Raw genomic sequence first — 15,768 nt, 5'->3', positions numbered from 1 at the left:
AGATGTCATAAGCCTTTATAAACAGTTGCCAATCTGGGAGTGTTATTTTAGAGCGAAGCCCCGCTATGTTAAAGGGTGTATCGAAGAGTGTTTATCCATTGGGGGTTCACTTGTGAATTCCAACATCTGGCTCCCCACTGTTGTGATGTGAGCTTTCCCAGCTTTTGGCTTGAACGTGATGCCAAGTGGACCCACTGTAGTTATACTAATCTCCTTGTACAACCCTCTGGTTATTAGTCAGTCAACTGTGTATTCTGCCAAAGCTGCCCACCTCTTGTTATATAATATATTCAGGTGTGACTTGTGTTCTTGGAAGTTCCGTTGTGGTTCCACTATACCATTTGGTGATTTATAAGAGTAATCCAATGGGAGGGTAACAATATATTCGAGGCATATGAGCTGCAGATCGTACACTATGCATTAGATCGCCACCTGGTGTTGGGCTCGGACGATTGCAGGTTGTTGTCTTCTTGAAGTCTTTGTAGTCACGATATGGGTGACTCCTCCCTTGGGCAATATTACGCATGGGCATCGGTTCCATTCTTAGATTGTTTTTTTTTCCGCCACTGGGTTCGGATGAAAGTTTCTCCGCTCTAGCTAGAAAAACTTTTTCAGCAACTTCAAAGCACAAAAACTTCCTACAATTAATATCGACATCGAATATAAAACTTTCAACGCCATCAGCTCGATTCCGGTTCATCGACGTGGGCTTTTGGGCCAATCGACGCCGTGCGGCCTACACCTCATGGACAGAACTCCGTTCAAAAGATGCTCGGTATGTCGAGCAAAATTCCCACATAGCGATCATCACGAGGTCTGCAAACTCTGTCTATCGCCAGAACACGACAAGTCGACCTGCACAGCTTGTGCATCCTTCAGATCGAAAAAGACCATCCGGGATCGGAGGGCCCGTCGACACGCGATGAGGAGATCAGCCCCAGCACCGGAGAATATCTTCGATGACGAGGTTCGCTCGTTCCAGAAGAGGATTCGCCTGATCTCCAGATCATATCGGAGGCAGAAGACTCGGATGACTCGATTCCATCACGTCAACCCGTGAGTACTCCTGCCCCTGCACCACATACACTTCCCAAGCCGAATGCAAAGGTCAGTACTCCGCCCACGGGGCCCAGTCGAGACCAAATACTTCCTCCTAAAGCCCAGCCTTCGAGCCCGGCTTCGAGGAAAACAACTACGCCTTCAGGTGCTTCGGCACTGAGCAAACCACATGTGCCGATTCCACCACCTCCTACAGCACCGAAGCCCAAAGATCCTTTGACACTGAGGCCAAAAGACCCTTCGGCATCGAAAGCAAAAGATCCTTCGGCACCGAAGCCTAAAGAGGTACCGACACCAAAAACTGTACCCGTACCGGCATCGAAAGAAGCTCCGGCTCCGAAGCCGCCGACTTCCAAAACTAGAGAAGGGAAGCCAGCGTCCGACGCCACAAAGCCGAAGAGACCAGCTTCCACTCTGAAAACTCCCGCTTCAGTGCCAAAACCCACAAGGCCTGATTCCGAGGTTCCTAAGACCTCGAACACTCCTACCAAGCCGAAAGCAACACCTTCGGCACCGAGAACTTTGCTACAGGACGCTGCAACACCTCCCAAGGCAAAACACCTAAAACAACCTCTGTCTGAACTGAAAATATTGACGCCGAAGAAGGTTGTAGAGTAAGAAGAACTGTTTAAACCAGATCCTAAACAAAAGAAGATCTACATAAACCCAAAGACTGGACATGTAGGTACTATACCTCATAAAAAGAGACCAGCAGAAACACCACTTGCACCTGTGGTTCCTGCCAAAAAGGACTGTGCAACTTCTCCTATGCACCCTCCCTCTCCTGTATCTTCTTCCACTCCTGTCCCTCCTTACATATCACCTCAAATCTCTCCTGTCCCTTCTCCTGCATCATCACATTCACCTCAGACTAATGATGAGTACGGTTTAGGTGGTGGAGAGGATCCACACGAACCACATGCATACCCTGTAGATGAGGGTATACTAGACCCAAATACATATCCTATAGATGATGATATCTATAATTTTCCACCACACAATGTGCCTGACGTTCCTGATCCACAGTCATACCTGACAAAACCTTCTCCTCCAGAAGATAGCATTGGTTTTAATCACCTCTTAAACAGAGCTGCTCTCTACCACAAAGTCACAATGCATTCTGATGACATTGAGGAAGATTTTCTGCTAGATACATTTGAGCCATCACACAGATCTACTCAAATTCTTCCATGATTAAAGGAGTCATTAAGCATGCTCCAGAAATATTTAAAGATCCTGTACGCACTAGGGTATTAAATCCAAGAATAGAAAAGAAATATAGACCTGCACCCTCTGATCCAACCTATATTAAAGGACATCCTCCAAGTGTCCAATGCGGGTAAAAGGGCGAATTCCCAGACTTCTGGTGAAACGCCCCACCTGACAAAGGATCCAAAGTTATTGATGCGTCGGGTAAAAGAATAGCTGCACAAGCTACAAATATATGGCGCTTAGCAAATACGCAAGCCCTTCTCTCACATTATGACAGAGCTCATTACGATCAATTGGAGACACTACCCAGGTGTATTCTGTTGTGATGATGACACTACTACAACACCTCCTAGATCAATATAAAGATCAGGCAACAGAGCTCATACAAGAAGGCAAATTAATTTCAAATGCCTCAATAAAATGTGCACTAGATGCCGTAGACACAGCATCTAGAGCTTTAAATACTAGTGTCATACTCGGAAGAAAAGCGTGGTTGCGCATTTCAGGGTTCAAACGAGGTGCAAACCTCTGCCGTGGGCAGCGTGCTCAGAGAGAGACCGGTGTGTGTACTCGGCTAATATTACTTGTTCTCTGTTCTCGGAGAAGCAGTACTCTACTCGGGAGCGGAGGACACGCCGTAAATGCCCTGCAAGCTTCCACTCAAGTGCAGAACTTCCAAAAACACACACCATGGCTACAACTTCTCAAACAAAGGAGGTCTGAAAGGAAGACCTGCCTCAGTGCCGGCCTTGTCGCAGCTTCAATCCAGTACATGCAGAGATTAAAAAAATATTTTCAATGCACTTACCTAATTCAGTCCAGTGCACACTCTGGTGATTAAACAACTGACATTTCCTTTTCACCAATGACTGCGGCACGCACGCACTTATGTTGTTTGTGCATGTGTCTGAAGTCCTGCAGTTCCCCCAGGGCACAAGCAGGCATCCACTTCTGTCATTACTGCTGATCGCAGTAAAAAGACAGAAGTAGATATCTGCTTGTGCCACGGGGGGGCTGACCTAAAAAAACAAGCATGCTGCGCCTCATGCTGGCAGCAGAGGAGAGGGAGAAAGGAGAGGCCTGCGCTCGTTTCCCTTATGGGAACGAGCGCTGGCACCATATGTTTACAAGTTAATTACAAACATATGGTGTCAGCGCTCGATAGCCACACGTGCACGCGTTGCCGTTGAAGGCAATGGAACGTGTGCACTGTTGTGGCTTAAAAAGGGGACTGACGGCTAAAGGTCTCCTCCTATGCAGCGCATGCGTGCTGCGTAGGCGAGACCTAAACAGGCCACAGAACGTGATCGAGTAAGAGTTGGTAACCATAGCATCTAACGGTGACGAAGGACATTCAAAGATCTGGTAAATAAAATTGTGCACTCGCAGAAAGAAGAGTCAGTATACAGGTTCACTTCAGTTTAGAAAAGTGAGCCTGGCCGTGCCAATTTTCAGATTTATGCCAAAGCAGGCAACAAAAACAGAAGGATTGTGACTCACTCCCGTCCACTGGGGCAGCTCCTATGAGGATGTGGCCTGTTGTAGGGCTTGTAGAAATGGGCAAAAAGTATCTGCAGTAATGGATTTCAGCTTCGTGTTAGTGAGGGGACAAGGAGAATGGTTCAGGAGGTAGTGAATGATCCCAGAAGAGGATTAGAATATCTGAATTACATTGGAGCGTTACAACCTATCCACCAAAAGCATATGCTCTAGAGCACAGTTGTATAGGAGTGGAGGCTGGATGTAACCCTTTCTTGAGTTGTGCTTTCCCATGACTGTGGATGGCACGAAGGTGTCACCGAAATGTTTGTTTCTTTGGTTTTTTCAGACTGATCAAAATACCTTCTTGATGAGATTTTCTTGAAATGTGAGTATTTTTAATAAGCACAAAGCATCAGTTTAGAAACGTGTAAGTTTTGGAGAGTGGTGATGTTCACCGATGTTTCAGTAAGAAAGTAACATCTACATTTTGACAATCAATGGAACATGGTTTTCTCTACACACAGACCCTAATAAACGTGTTGACAATCCTGGAAATGCTTACGTCTCTGTTTCTTCGTGAACTGCCCTCATGTAGCAGTGTGGATCTATTCAAGGGGCACCTGCTGTCTATTTTCTCATCATATATTTATTGGGTCTGCAAATACATGTTAAATGTTACTTTGTAATTTCAAGTGTAGACCAAACGAGTCATTTGTATGAGTCATGATGATGTCCACTCAGTGCGTGACCACCGTCTTCAGGTTCTTTTTTTCCACCATCCGCTTCAGAAGCCGGCATCAAGGGGACTGAAAAGCAGCTTCAACTTTTGATTAAGAAACACTTAACATCAAAACCACTGCAACATCATAGGGATGTTTTTTCCTAGTTCTGCGAACTATAGGGGATACTAACCTTAGGACAGGTTTTATATAGTAACTTTTTTTTGTATCTCCTGGGTTTTGTTTCACTTTTTAGTAATGGACAGAACTCCTTTTATATTGTACCCTCTTTATCTACCATGTTCGTTGGTAAATAAGCAGCTTGTGTGAAATGATTTGATGCAAAACATTTAGTAGAAACATTGCGCTAATCACACCAGCGCAATGTTTCTCTGATCCTACTTCAGAGTTACAGCTCCAAGGATGATAGCTGTGCTGAGTTGGTGGGTGGATCATTCTCCAAATAGGAGAGTGAACATGATGAGTAGATGGTTATTATCTTTCTCGCGCCTTCAATCTGCAAAGCAGTCATATTGAAGCTCAAAGAAAAAAAGGTAATTTTGCAATGCCTCCCAGTAAGAGACTATCTAAAATGTTCTATTCGAAATCGCAGGAACGCACCGTGTCATCACTTCTCCATTTGGAGGTGGAGATGGCTGCGTGTAGAGTCCATGAATCAGTAGCGTAATGTACTCAGTGGCCTGTGTTTCACTGTTTCATCACAAGTACATAAATCATCAGATCTGATCAGCCGTTCTTCGCTCTTAGATTGATAAAATGAGTAACATTGAGCTGTGTAACAAAGTCATCTGTCATCCAAAATCAAAAAAACACTCTGGCTGCAAGTATGCACTTTACAAGTAGACTGTTGCTTTCTGTTATTTTCTGTTCTATAAAGAGTGATGGTGAATATATAACATCTGGATACTGATGCTGGCACTCTTATTCCTAACCTTCTGCATTTACAATGACCCATCCTCCACACAGAAGTTCTAAACACGCACAGGGGACTAGTGTGAAATACAGTGGGGGACATAGAGTGGGACCTGCTTTTAAATCTTGGGGCAGTGCAAATAGACAGCTGTTGTAACTAGATTTATCTCTTTTAGGTTGCTCAGCCAGAATGAGTGAGATGTCTGCGTGGAATGTTGGTGTGCGTGATGTCAGAGTGAATAGAATGTGTGTGTGCCTGGTGTGTGTGTGGAAAATGTCAGTTGGTGAGTGAGGGCTGAGCAACATCCATCAAGCTCCTGGTGGGACCTAATACTTATCTTATTGAAACCAACTAATAAACATCTTACTTGGATTAATTACCTGGCTTCCATCTACTTTATATCTTCATTTACCACAACAACATCCTTAGGTTTTTTGTCAGGATAATATTTTCTTTGCATCCAAGGTTACAAACAATGAGGAAAGACTGTCCTCCACTCTGTTTGTGTCATGGTGATCGAAATACATTTGTTCACCATGATCAAATCCACTAATCAATGTTCATGATTATGACATTATTTCATAAAAATATCATCTTTTTTTTGTTAGTTTTTCAAAATTTTTATTGAGAAACATTCAAAAACATTCCTACATATCTTTTTATCTAAACCTCTCCATTTCAATTTTTATCCCCCCAATGACCAACTATTCATGATATCCCCATCAACCTCCCCCACCCCCTTGCACGCACGGGTTCAGATTTGTTTATTCATTGGGGCTCTCTTTGTTCCCCCTGCTCCCACTCCTCATGATGTAAAGCCTGACACGGTTTACAGGTTTTGCTTATGGCTTAAAGCTCACATTAAGACATTGGGGCCGGAGTGGCCTTGTAAGGTCTGCCTTAATCCCCAAAGATGATTAGCTAAGGGTTATCAGATACTACCAGACTTTTCACATAGATCTGCTATGTCATGCATTAATTTTTCCATGGCGACTAGGATCCTTTTTTTTTTGTGTGCCGCCTATCTAGGGTAGGGTAGGGTGGGATGGGATGGGGTGTGGGAGGGGGTGGTGTTTCCAGTCCTCTGCGGTTAATTGTCTATTGGCAGTCGTAACTTGGTAGGCCAGTATGCTACCCGATGTCTTTGGCCCATGCATCTATTTTTCTATCCTGTGACATATGCTAATAATGAAGTTATCACAAAGGGTCCCATGAACTGATAGGTTCTCACACTGGAAGGATCTCCATAATCATTAAGAGATTCTGCTTCATTCAGGTGCCAGGAACCAGATTAAGACCTTTTTCTTTGCACCTTTGTAAATTATCTTTTGTAAATGTTGTGCCAAGATGATCCTTCATAGGTTTGTGAAGGTCTCTTCGCAAATTAAATCAATGCTCAGCGTTGTGGGGGATGAATATTTATCTTCTTTGTCTCTTTTCTTCCCTAGGAGGTGAAGATCATCTTGAACAGGTACGTTCTCTTCCTCTCATGTGCTCAAGACTTGCCTTTGTTCCTGCTTGTTGTTTTTTCCCCCACTACCTTGTTATGGTAAACGTTTCACCAAAACATGTTATATTATGTTATGTTGTCGAAGTTTATACTGTGCACATATACTCCTAGGAGTGTCCCAGCGTGAGCCTTTGAGATGCTGGAAATAGAAGCGTTTAGAACAGGAAAGTTTTACGCTGTTTTTTAAACAGCCCCAGATCCTGGATGCTACGCAGAGAAAAGGGCAGGGAATTCCAAGCCGTGGCTGCCCTAACGGCGAGAGACCTGCCCCCCATTCTTTGTAGGCGCGCACGGGGTATCTGTGCCAGAAGCTGGAATCCCTACCTCAGGTGTCTGTCAGCCGTGTAAAATGCAAAGCGCTTCCTAAGATATTCCGGTCCACCAGCGTGCAGTGCACAGTGCGCGATAACCAGGGCCTTTAACTTTACATGTTTCATGACAGGCAGCCAGTGCAGCATACGCAGATGTTGTTTGACATTGTTTCTAATAGGAATGTTGAATAAAAGTCTAGCCGCCGCATTCTGGATCACCTGCAGTTTTTTCAGAGTGTAGTCTGGGAGGCCAATATACAAAGCATTCGTGTAGTCGATGCGAGATAGAATCAGTGCTCGGGTCACTTTTTACTTCGCTGTTCTAGGAAGCAGTGGAAGGAATTTCTTAAGGGACTTTAACATCCCAAAACAGCCCCCGGCCAGTCTTTTAATTTGGGTTGAGAAGGTCAGCTGCTCGTCGAACCAAACACCCAGATGTTTTAATGGTAGGCCCGAGGAGGAAGGCAGAGGATAGTTGGATGGCCAGAGTGATTCTCTGAATGGGGGCAAACTTTCCATAAAGAAGGATTTCCGACTTATCCTCATTGCAGGTAAGCTGAGCAGCACTGATTCACTGAAAAACAGTTGTCAGACACTCTTTTGCCTTCACAGAAGAGAACTCAGATTTATCCCAAGTCAACAGAAGTTGGGTGTCGTCGGTATAAGCAACTATCTTGGCTCCCCGATATTCTGCCAACTGGACCAAAGGGGTGACATAGATATTAAAGAGCAGGCGACTCAAGGAGTACCCCTGCAGCACTCCTTTGGTCACAGGTAGAGGCGGGGACGAAAATGGCGGGAGCCAGACCTGTTGCGAACTTCCTTCCAGGAAGCATTTCAGCCACCTCCAAGCCAATCCTGAGATACCCATCTCCGCCAGACGTGCTAAAAGCAACGAGTGGGGAACAGTATCAAATGCTGCTGGCAGGTCCAGCATTATAAGGGCCACACTTCCACCAGAGTCCAAGCCGTCCCGAATAGCTTCAGAGACTTCAACTAAAGCGGACTCAGTGCTGTTGGCAGCCCTAAAACCAGAGTGCGCCGAATGGAGTAGGTTAGAGCCTTCCACAAAATCAGTGAGCTGTTTGTTAACTGCCTTTTCAGGTAAGTATTCATATTCAGATAGTACATACTGGTTCAGGGTTATCTACGGGGGTATAATTGTTCCATCTTCTCCATATAGGAAATCATGGGTGTGAATTCTGTCTGATTCTGTCCACCACAAAGATCAAAAAGCGTCCCTAGCAATATATCTACTCCTGGTCAAGTGGTGTAATTATGTAAGCGCCCTAAAAACTGGCAATAAACTTTCTTGAACAGCATAACTAAACTGATGGAGGGGGGAAGGTTCTGCACATGCAAAGAGAAAGTCTCCGTATCGGGGGAGTGTATAGGGGAGGAGGTTTGTCCGGATGTAGTTGAAGTAATTCTATCTGGATTTGCTTATATCGTATCTGGGTGACACTAACCCAATGACTGGGGTGGACATAGTCTCCGTTCCCATCTGTTAGTTGTGGGCTAAAGTTGTCTCTGTCATACATTATGGGTCTTGTCTGCCGTGTCCCCACGAGTGTCTTCTGCACTATTAGGGTGGCTTGGATGTTACCAATTGGATAGTATCTCTTTCCACTTGTCTGCTGTTGGGTGCCTTCTCTGTTGATTTGTCTCTTCTTTATGCAGGATTCTACCCTCTGTGCTAGTCCAAGTGACCACATCACGATCCCAAATAGATGTCTGAGGGCCAATGCTAGATTTCCACGCCATGGTGATCCGTCATTTAGCCAGTGTCACGGCAAGGTCAATAAATCTATTCCCTGAAGGGGGATGGGAGCACACTGCTTCACCTCGCAGCACAGTTCGCCCCTTTGAATCCTGGTAAATGCAGTTAAATTTTTGTTCTTTGCAGAGTTTTATATAGCGTGAACTTGACCCGAACCGAATCGGGTATCAGAGCGCTTTACATAGCACCAGCTACGTTACATGAGGATACACATTCATTTTTGTTAGGCACGGGGAGATTAAGTGATTTGCCCAGAATCACAGGATGTTTGGCGTTGTTACCGAGACTCGAACCCAAATCCCCAGTTCCGAGGTCGAGCACCCTAGCCCTTAGGCCAACTCCTCTTCCCTTTTATTTATTTATTTATTTATTTATTTATTTATTTATTTTTAATATTTATAGAGCGCTGCATATACCCATAGGCGTCTTGGCGCTGATAGACCATTTATTTGAGTACGAAATGTGAGCTTATGAACCAGTTAATTAAAAACGGACTGTGAAGGGTTGAGATGATTATTGAGTGAACAGCCAAGTTTTCAGGAGTTTACGGAACTGAAGGAGCGTGGCGCTTTGCCTGATGTTAAGAGGCAGGGTATTCCAGAGTCTGGGGGCCGCCACCAAGAAGCGTCGGTCACCCCAGGTGACTGTTTTGGTGCGGGGGACGACCAGTTGATTGAGAGTGGCTGATCGTAAAGCTCTGGTGGGTTTGTAGTGTTGTAGTTGATCTTTTAGGAAGTGTGGTCCTTGATTGTTAAATGCTTTGAACACAATGCAGAGGGATTTGAAGTGAATTCTTTTTTGTACAGTGAGCCAGTGAAAATCCTTTATATTTTTGGAAATGGATTCAAACTTTGTCTTGCCGTAGAGCAGACGTGCCGCCGCGTTTTGTACCGTTTGGAGTTTTGTAATTACTCTAGTTTGAGCATTAAGGAATAGCCCATTGCAATAGTCCAAGGATGAGAGGACCAGGGCAGTGACAAGTGTCTTGATGGCAGAGTCGGGGAGGAAAGGGCGTATTTTCCTGATCATTTTTAGTTTCAAGTGTGCCGTAGACACTGTTTTGTTGGCGTGGTCCATGAAGATTAGACCGTCATCGAAGATGACTCCGAGGTTCCTAACCTTGGTGGTAGGAGTGGGAGGGGTACCGAAGGTCTCTGGCCACCAACTAGTTGGCCAGGCTGGTAGGAGTGGTCCAAAGATGAGTACCTCGTTTTTTTCCGAATTTAGCTTTAGGCAGTTGGTAGCCATCCATTCTCCTATATCTAGGAGCCCTTTCTTAAATTTTTTGGCTACTTGCTCTCCATCCCCTTTGATTGCCAACACTAGTTGGGTGTCGTCGGCGTAAGAGGTTAGGCTCATCCCATGTGCTTTGATGGTCTTAGCAAGGTCCGACACATAAATGTTAAAGAGTGTCGGACTCAGGGATGAGCCTTGAGGTACTCCACAAGGAGCAGAGAGTTGGGCCGATTGGAAGGGTCCTAGAATGACAGCCTGCGTTCTTTTGGCAAGGAAGGACGCAATTAAGTCTTTGGCAGTGTGGCAGATGCCAAATCCCTGGACACGGTCGACCAAGGTGTTGTGGTCGACCGTGTCGAAGGCCGCCGATAAATCTAGTAGAACCAGGATGGCAGTGCCACCTTGGTCCCTGATTACCCTGATATCATCGGCGGCTTTGATCAGGGCTGTCTCTGTCCCATGGTGTTTCCTGAACCCAAACTGCGTGTTGTCAAGGAGCTGATGTTTTTCTATAAATTCGGAAATCTGGGTGTTCATGATTTTTTCAATCACCTTGGCCATCAAGGGGGGGCTAGCGATGGGGCGATAGTTTTTTAGCTCACTTTTATCCAGGGAGGGTTTTTTTAACAAGGGTTTTAATAAGGTGTTTTTGAGGGGATTCGGGTAGTTACCTGACAAGAGAATTGAATTGCAAACCTGCGTGAGTGCCGGTATGATAGAGTCCATTACCGGTCGGAGTACGGAGAGAGGGCAGGGGTCCAGAAGTGATCCTGACTTAATAGTGGATAGTGTGGTTTTTATTTGGTCAGGGGTGACCGGTTGGAAGCTGAGGAACATATTGGCTGGAGAAGAGGTAGTAGATGTGATAGTACTTAGAGGTGATTTGGTGGAAAAAGCCTAGTAGATATCGTCTACTTTGGTGAAAAAAAAGGAGGCGAGAGAATCACACAAAAGTTGCGACGGAGGGGGAGTGAGGTCGGGGGAATTACCTGATAGTGCTTTAGTGATTTGAAATAGTTGTTTGCTAGAATTCTTAGCTTTCTCAATTTGATCACTATAGTATTCTTTTTTTGCTTTCGCTATCATGGCTTTGTAAAGTGTCAGGGCTTCTTTGTAGACTACTTTACTGGCTGTGTCATAGTCTTTTCTCCATATTCTTTCCTTGCTACGATTAGTCTGTTTTTGTGCCCTTAGTGTTTCATTGTACCAGGGGGCAGTAGGTTTGGATCTGTTTCTGGAATGTTCTTTGGAAGGGGCTGATTGGTTTGTAGCCTGGCCCAGCCAGTTGTAGAATTGCTGGAGAGCTAGGTTGGGATCTGAGGCAAACGTAGGACGAGTTTGTTCCAGTATAAGTTGCAGATCATCGTGATTTATCTTTTTCCAATCTTTAAAAGATTGTTTGGGCAAGGGACGTGGATTGGTACTGCAATGATTAGTAATGGCTATTTTTGCAAAAATTGCAAAATGGTCAGTCCAAGGCATAGGCAAGATGTTGGTAATTTGTAGGCCTTCTAGGTTAGAAAAGATGGGGTCCAGGATATGGCCCGCTTGGTGTGTGGGGGACGTAACAAGTTGTTTTAGCCCTAGGGTTTCTAAATCAGAGATGAGGGCAGCAGTGTCAGTAAGGTGACCTAGATCTAAGTGAAAATTTAGGTCGCCTAGAACCGTAAAGGCACTTTCCGTAGCTACGGATTCCATCATGGTGTTAATACTGGATAAGAAGACCGTTTTGGATCCTGGAGGGCGATATATTAGTATTCCCTTGAAATTAAACAAAGGGCAAACATTGATGGCGAATTGCATGGCCTCACAGGAGGTTGATGGAATGGAGGTCGTTCTGAGGGGATACGAATCTCTGGCAATTATGGCCAGCCCGCCCCCTCTTTGTTTGGGCCTATCCTGACAGTAAGCTTTATATCCCTCTGGAACTGCGATGACTAGGTCTGGCTGTGAAGTATCATCGGTCCAAGTTTCGGTGATAAACAGTACATCTAATTTAAAATCAGTTATAAGATCAAAGATTTCCTGCCTATGCTTACCGAGTGAGCGCGCATTTATAAGGGCTATGGAAATGGCAGCTCCCACATCCTGTTTTGTTGTAGTGACATTAATATTAGGGAGTATAATTGGAATAGTGCCATTACAGTGGGGGCAGGAGATGGCGGAATCCTTGTGGATCTCTGAGGGTTTGATATTTAAGCAATTGGCCATGATAGGTGGCCGAAGTGCAAGTAAGCTTTGGCTGGAGTACTTCTTATAGGCTCCTGACAATTTTTGGGCAGGGGTTGTGGCCCTGGGCCCGGTCCCGGCGCGGACGGGCGCAGACGGGCTTGCCTCTGGCGCGCCCGCTTCGCCCGCCCGCTGCGCGGACGGGATGAGCTTCGTGTTTTATGCATCCAGGGGGCGGGGAGGCCGGGAGGGCTGGTGGACTAGAGCGCAGCCCTTACCTCCTCAAGATGGCCGATGAGGTGGGTCAGGTCAGGTCACGTGATCGCGACCGAGAAAGGCAGCGCTGTTGTGACTGCAGTGATCGCGCTTTGCACCGCGCGTCCCTCACAGTGAGTAAAATCAATATTCTGTATCCAGAAATGTATTTAAAAATACACAAAGTGTAAGTCCTTAGCGCGGACGAACACGAGCTCGGCAAGCGTAATTATTTAAAAATAAAGAAAAGTGAGAGATCCCCCGGCTTCCGCCTCAGGGGAGAGCAGTTTAGCAAATAAAGGTTTGCCTGAATGATGAAAGGCCGCCCCTTAAGTAGTCTAAGAGGGCGGGAGGGCTTTTAAATGCTTACTTGAAATTTTGCAGAGTGTTTCACCAACGTTGGTGCAGGTTAGTGCTGTTAATCTCTAGACACGTGTTTCTGGATTTTATCCTTCATCAGTAGAGATAAAACTAAATTCTTCTGGGGTTTACTGAGAAAGCTGCCACAATCCTCTCAGGTCTCTGTACCATTCCCTGGCGCACAGGTGCATCCCCAAGAGCTCGTCAGCTCAGTGGCTCCTGGTTTACATTTTGGCAAGTCGGGAAAGAGTCCTAAGAGGCAGGTGTCCATTGTGATAGTAAAAGTGGGTCCCAGTGTGGCATTTAATGTAGTCATTACATCTGACAAGTATGTGAGTAACTTTTCACAGCCCCAGGTCATCTGCATCAATTAAATCTCATGCAGAGTCTAGGTTCACCCCCATAAGCAACGAAAAGGCGATGGGGTGTCATATATGACATGTGATTAAAAATAAATTGAATGTACTTCAGTCGCATATTGCAGGATATCTTCTTGGGGGATTTCAACACTTTACTCCATTCCTGGTAAGTGAGTTCCCTGTTCAGAATCATTTGCCATTTGTCTTGTAGAACCCTCAGAGGGGAAAGGGATGCATTTAGTTTGATTTCCCGCTTAGCCCAGAGTAAGCAATGAATGCAACACATCGGGTTTTTCCGGTTTCTCACCTCCCAGATCCCATAACTGTTCAAACGCCTTGGTCATGTCTTCGTATTGCAGGAACAGTCTGGGTGAGAGACCGCACTCCTCCATCAGAACTGCCAAGGGAAGCAAGACCTTCTCCCGATGGCAATCACACACCGTGTCCAGTCCATCCTCCAGCCAGGTTATCTTCTGTTCTGATGAGACAATAGATTGTGGCTCTTCGTGTGGTAGCCCCACCAGAGGCAATTCTGGGGGATACTTCGGAGTTGCAGTTATCCTAGCCATGCAGCGTCTTCAACATTGCAGGGCAGCGGTTTGTAGGGTCGAGGTATATGGGACCTTGATAGGATTTTCTAACAACTTTGCCACCTATAAATGGGGGCGTCTACCAGGTTCCATCAAAATGGTCCCTTCTGTGTTCACTCCTGCCAGCCATTGGGCTAACCATTGCAGCTCAGATGCCAGAGAGTAAAGCTCAAAATCCAGCACTCCGATGCCTCCCTCCGTCATTGGTTGCCGAAGGGTCTCCAACTCCCAAATTTGGTGCCGCAGTAAATAATCCAACTGTCGGAACTACCTCGCTGGCATCAGCACTGGTAGATTAGTAAAAAATATATAGCAGGCGAGGTAGCATGACCATTTTGGTCAACGAGATCCTAGCCATTATGGGCAGTCTCAGGGAGCGCCAAAATGCCACGTTGAATCGAAGTGATCTTAATGCTCTTTCGATGTTTCTCTCCTTCAAGTCATCTAACAAGTGAAAGACATGAATGCCCAAATATCGGACCCTGTTAGGTAGCCATTTAAGTTTAATCAGTGAGGACGAGGGCCTGGGCAATGGGCCCGCCACTGGGAACAAGTAGGTATTTTTTTAATTGAAAATGATAATTTTTTTCAAAATTTAATGGACAGTGACACCATGTTGTAGACTGTCAGTAGTGCGGGTGTGGTGAATTAAGTGCCAGTGCAGAGCACCGGAAACCACCAGCTCAATTTAAGCACTGTGGCTTAAGTAACCTCAACATTTAAATCCTTTTCCTTCGGTGTTTGGGGGAGAAGTTTGATAGATGAGGCCAAATTCATTAATCTTACTGTTAATACAAAAATAACAGGCCTCTGGTCCACTGAGTCCTTGGATTCCACTGCACCATCTCAGGTGGTCTGCGAACCCACAAGCCTTCTAACCAATAAGTATGTCAATCATAAGCATTTTACCCCAAACAATATAACTTTGGCTGCTTCTGCGAGGATAAAAGTTTCATCAATTTGCAGTCTAACTTAATGCCTCCCTAGTTTATTTATAAAATGTATGTGTTGACACACGCTCTGTACTTAACTAACACCCAGCTTCTGCAATAACGAGTTTTATTTATTTAGAAAATCACAAGCTTTTGCACACTTAGAGATCAGGTGTTCCTACCGTTCCGTGATCTATGCAGGTATACACACGGATGCTAAGGGAGATAAGGCCCAGAAGTCCCTTTTATGCACTTACATATTCCAAGCACCGTCACTTTTTGCATTGAAAGGGGTCATGGTTATGTTTCTCAGCAGAGCTGAAATACTTCCACTGGCAGAGTACAAGTAGGCAGCATGTGTGCGTGGCATAATGAGCATATGATCTTCAAACTTTCAGTTAGTCACTGTCTCCTCCCCTTTTTTACACAAAACCCCTGTATGGTCTCTAGGTTTGAGCTACCTGGCTTGATTGCTGGTTGTGTCTGTACGAGGCCCCTGTGAATTGAGTTACTGTTTCTAGCCCAACAAGTGTGCTGAGAGCTTATATCACATGATTGCCTATTGATTTCTGAATACGACCTGAGTATTATATAGGTGTGTTGTTGCTCTCATATTTTAACAATTGCAGAGGAAATGGATGTGCTGGTTTTAAACAGTACCAAGCAGATGTGACCCGGCCTCATGACTCATTGAATGTGTGGGTTTAAATGTGCAATACCTTGTTACCAATGCATAGGTTTCCAGAAAGGAGTTCATGATTATAAGTTCATGTGAGAATGTCTCAACTGCAGTCTCCAGTCATTGGGACAAAAATTGGTTGTGGCAGAGTTATAGTATAAAATAGGAACATACAGGAAGT

The 15,768-nt window shown here is 45.2% G+C and overlaps 1 protein-coding gene across 1 annotated transcript in view; it reads left to right on the top strand.

The window, feature by feature from the left end:
• The window catches only part of LOC147665673 (E3 ubiquitin-protein ligase TRIM39-like), a gene marked incomplete at its 3' end in the record, with an annotated part of 100,079 nt that overhangs the window by 69,440 nt on the left and 14,871 nt on the right, over window positions 1-15,768 (top strand). The window contains exon 4 of the mRNA XM_086949606.1: window positions 6,855-6,877. Within this exon, the coding sequence (XP_086805732.1) occupies window positions 6,855-6,877 (23 nt within the window). The remainder of the gene's footprint in view (window positions 1-6,854; window positions 6,878-15,768) is intronic.

Source organism: Lissotriton vulgaris, unplaced genomic scaffold (assembly GCF_964263255.1).
Source record: "Lissotriton vulgaris unplaced genomic scaffold, aLisVul1.2 SCAFFOLD_4546, whole genome shotgun sequence".
Taxonomy (NCBI): domain Eukaryota; kingdom Metazoa; phylum Chordata; class Amphibia; order Caudata; family Salamandridae; genus Lissotriton; species Lissotriton vulgaris.
The sequence above is the reverse complement of the archived record's forward strand: the minus strand, read 5'-3'. Positions and strand labels throughout refer to the sequence as shown.